The sequence below is a fragment of the Cavia porcellus genome, unplaced genomic scaffold (genome assembly GCF_034190915.1).
Source record: "Cavia porcellus strain 051 isolate PalLab524CR breed Dunkin Hartley unplaced genomic scaffold, mCavPor4.1 scaffold_17, whole genome shotgun sequence".
Lineage (NCBI taxonomy): Eukaryota > Metazoa > Chordata > Mammalia > Rodentia > Caviidae > Cavia > Cavia porcellus.
In genome coordinates, this window is record NW_026947500.1 from 57,728,223 (window position 1) to 57,731,778 (window position 3,556).

The window sequence follows — 3,556 nt, forward strand, 5'->3', positions numbered from 1 at the left end:
GTGGGAGGGGCTCTGGCGCCAGGGCTTTGTCCTGAGCACCCTGCATCGAGGCCCCAGGAAAGCAGTGGTGAAGACAGAGTGGGGCAGATTATTCTTAGGACACATAGAAGGGAGCTGGATGAAAGCTGGATGGACTGGAGCTCTGCTGGGCCAAATGCACCCTTAGTTTTTCCATAGGGCACACAAATGTCCAGCCAGGCAGAAGGGATGGGGCTCAAGAGGCTGAGGCAAGAGGATCACTTGAACTCTTAGCAAGACCAGCCTTGGCAACACAGTGAGACGCCATCCTTTAAAAACACCCCGGCCTTTAATCTCCCTTTTTGTGTCAAGCCTGGCCAGGAGCAGGCAGCAAGGCTATTCTGAATTTGGCTGAGGGAGGTAATGCTGATCACACAGCTGCCACAAGGAGGCAGCAAGTTCCTCTTGAAAGGGCTTCCTGTCCCAGCACCTGCACATTGCGCGCCTCCAAGGAGGGCTTGGCATTTACTGGAGGAGTAGATGGACAAACGGATGGGAGGATGGAGCACCTGGCAGGAAGGTCTGAGGGAAAAGGGAGCAGTCCTGAGCAACAGAGAGCAAACAGGCTTAAGGGCACAGGGGCAGGGACAGGCAGGATACAGAAACTTGGGCCCCTAGCAAGAGGACTCTGTCAAGGGGCTCTGGGAAGCAGAGGCATGATCTAGGGGCTCTAGGAAGGGTGACAAGGCAGGGAAGCAAAGCAAGCTCACTGACACTGGGCTGGGCCAAGGCTGCAAGGCATAGCCACAGGAGTATGAGAGGAGGAGCAGGTAGGTACAGGCTGAACCCGGGAACAAACACTGCAGCACAGTCCGTGACGAGTAAACACCAAACAGGACACACAGCACTGGCCAAGGGGAAGTAGAGGGAATCAGGTGGAGGGTGCCAGAGCACAGGGAGGGCTCCCACCACATGGGATGAGGGGGCCTTGATGTGGCCGTGGAGGCCAAGGCTCAGGGCAGCCCTGGGTGGACACAGCAGGGTCTGGGTCTCTGCAGGTGCTGAGCACACGTGCCTTCTGTCCATGCTTAAGTCCAGGCCACCACGCATGACACAGTTGAGCTTCACACAAGGTAGCCTCCACAGCCCTTGTCCTTCCCTGACACAAACTGGGATCCTGGGTCCTGGGCATCCCAGCTGCTAGGAGGGTGGCAAGTCCAGAGGGGTCTGGGCTCCCCTCAAAGCAACCACGAAGACCCAGCCTCCAGTGAAGCAGCCCCCATGACACTCAGTAATCAATGCAATGAATTTTTACTTGGTAATGAATATTTACTTAGTCCACAGAGCTGGTGCCCAGGTAAACAGTGCATCTCATAGGCAGAGCCTTCCTGGCCACCCCTCAGGCAATGCCTGGTGGATATAAGCGGCACCTGACAGTGAGGGACAGACACACTCTGTGAGACACCAGCCTGCAACACCAGTGCTCACTGCCTTCCTCCATGAAGCTCAGTGCCACCGTCGCCCTGCTCATGCTGGCGTGCACCTGCAGCTCTGGTAAGAACAGAGGGAGCCCTGTCCCCTGCCCACAACATAGGGCCCCATGGGCAGAAAGGCCTGGCATGGAAAGAGGAGACCTCCACACAGGCGATCACATACACACGTAAGCATGGAGATCACACACAGAAACATGAAGATCACACATGTTAGCATAGAGATCACACAGAGGAAAGTGGAGATCGCATACACAGGAACATGGAGATCACACAGAGGAACGTGGAAATTACATAAGCATGGAATTTGCACACATGGGAACATGGAGAACACACACAGGAACATGGAAATAACATACATGAGCATGGAGGTCATATAGGAACATGGAGATGACACATGTGAGCATGAAAATGACATGCATGAGATTGGAGATCACACACACAGGAACATGGCGATCACACACAGCAAGAGGGAAGGCATGAAGTCTGGGAGGAGGCAAGAGGCGGGGGCGGGACCAGTCCCTACCTGTACTTCACTGCATTTTCCCCTCCTATCTGAAAATCCCGGTTTGTTTGCTTCTTTTTAATAAACCAATCCAGTTAATTCCTGTGTAAAGTTTGATTAAAAACCCATGGACATAGGTTTTATGGCCAAGCAGGGGTTCAGACAGACCCAGCTGGAGAGCAGAATGGCTGCTGTTTCGCAGAGCACCTCCTCAGTAATTAAGGGAAGTGGGCTCCACTCAGCCTGCACTGTGCATCGTTAGACCTGCAGCAGGACAGGAGAGACGTGCTTCAGGGCAGGTGGGGGCTGATCCCTACTTCTGTGTCACAAACAGTAATTAACACTGATAACAGTGTGCAGCGCTGACCTAGCACCAAGAATGCCACCCCCTGGCCCCTTTTCCATGCTGTCATTGCTGTGCTTACAGTGTCCTTGTTGTTCTTACAACTCATAGGGCAGGGTTCTCATTCTCACCTCGAAGACAAGGGCACAGAGTCCTACATTGTCAGTCACTCACCAGCAGCACGTGGGCACCCTGGGATGGGAACCCAGTGGCAGGCTTGGGAAGTCGGCTTCCCAGCGGTCCCCAGGCCATGAGGTAGGATGCTTCCAGCTGAAAGGAACACAGTGAGGCAGGCATCCAGGCTGCCTGGCCCCAGCCAGATGCCACCACACACAGTGCTCCCCAGGCCGGCCCGTGCTCTGTGACGTGTGGCCCAGCCACTGGCTGTGGGTGAACAGCAAGGCTTGGGTGGGAACCAAGGCTCTGGAGGCCTTGGGTCAGCACTCAGCTCCACTCTGCACACCACTGCCTTCCCCGAGCTAGCAGCCAGCCCATGAGAGCTGCCTGCACCCATGGCCCTCTGCTTCCACACCAGGCTCTGAGGAGACGTGCCCATCATTCCACCAAGTTCTCCATAACTTCCTGGTGGGCACACTGTCCAGCTACCAGAGCATGGTGGAACCCTTCAAGCCAGACGCGGACATGCAGGAAGCAGGCACTGTCATGAAGAACCTGGTGGACAGCCTGCCCCAGAGCACCCGGGAGAAGGTGCTGAAGCTCTCGGTGAGCACATGCCTCTCCCACCCCCGCCAGACCCTCCATCCTGGTCCTATTTCTAGCCCAGCCAAGTGGGTCAAGGTTGATAAATGTCTCAATAAGTAGGCATAGTCGTCTCTCCAGCTGTTTTTGATTTTGTTACTAGGGGAGTTTCTCACTACATAGCCCAAGCTTGGGCTCCAGTTCCATCCTCCTGCCTCAGCCTCCCGAGTGCTGGGATTACAAACATGTGCCTTTGCATCCAGCCCGGGTTACCTTTCTAAAGAGCCCTTTGAGAGAGATACCCCAGCCCATGCCCACCTGCTCCCAGCACTCATCAAGCTTTAGTCCGTGTCCCAGACTCCGAGTACCCTCACCTCCAGACCCTAAAGCCTACTCACCATTCTCTTGGGCTTTTCTTTCCTTTTTAGGAAAAAATAGTAACAACCAAAGTGTGTGCTTAGAATTCAGCAACCCAAAGCTGCTGGACTCGAAGCTGAAGATGCCACCCACCCCCTGCCTCTGCCCCCTTGGCGTTTCAATAAACCTTGAGCATCTCACTTA

At 54.8% G+C, this 3,556-nt stretch overlaps 1 protein-coding gene across 1 annotated transcript; it reads left to right on the top strand.

The window, feature by feature from the left end:
• The first annotated feature begins 1,257 nt into the window (after window positions 1-1,257).
• Window positions 1,258-3,556, top strand: Scgb1a1 (secretoglobin family 1A member 1). The gene is made up of 3 exons (XM_013150568.2): window positions 1,258-1,512; window positions 2,832-3,019; window positions 3,424-3,556. The coding sequence occupies exons 1-3, from the start codon at window positions 1,458-1,460 to the stop codon at window positions 3,454-3,456; spliced, it is 276 nt and encodes a 91-aa protein (XP_013006022.1). The 5' UTR covers window positions 1,258-1,457; the 3' UTR covers window positions 3,457-3,556.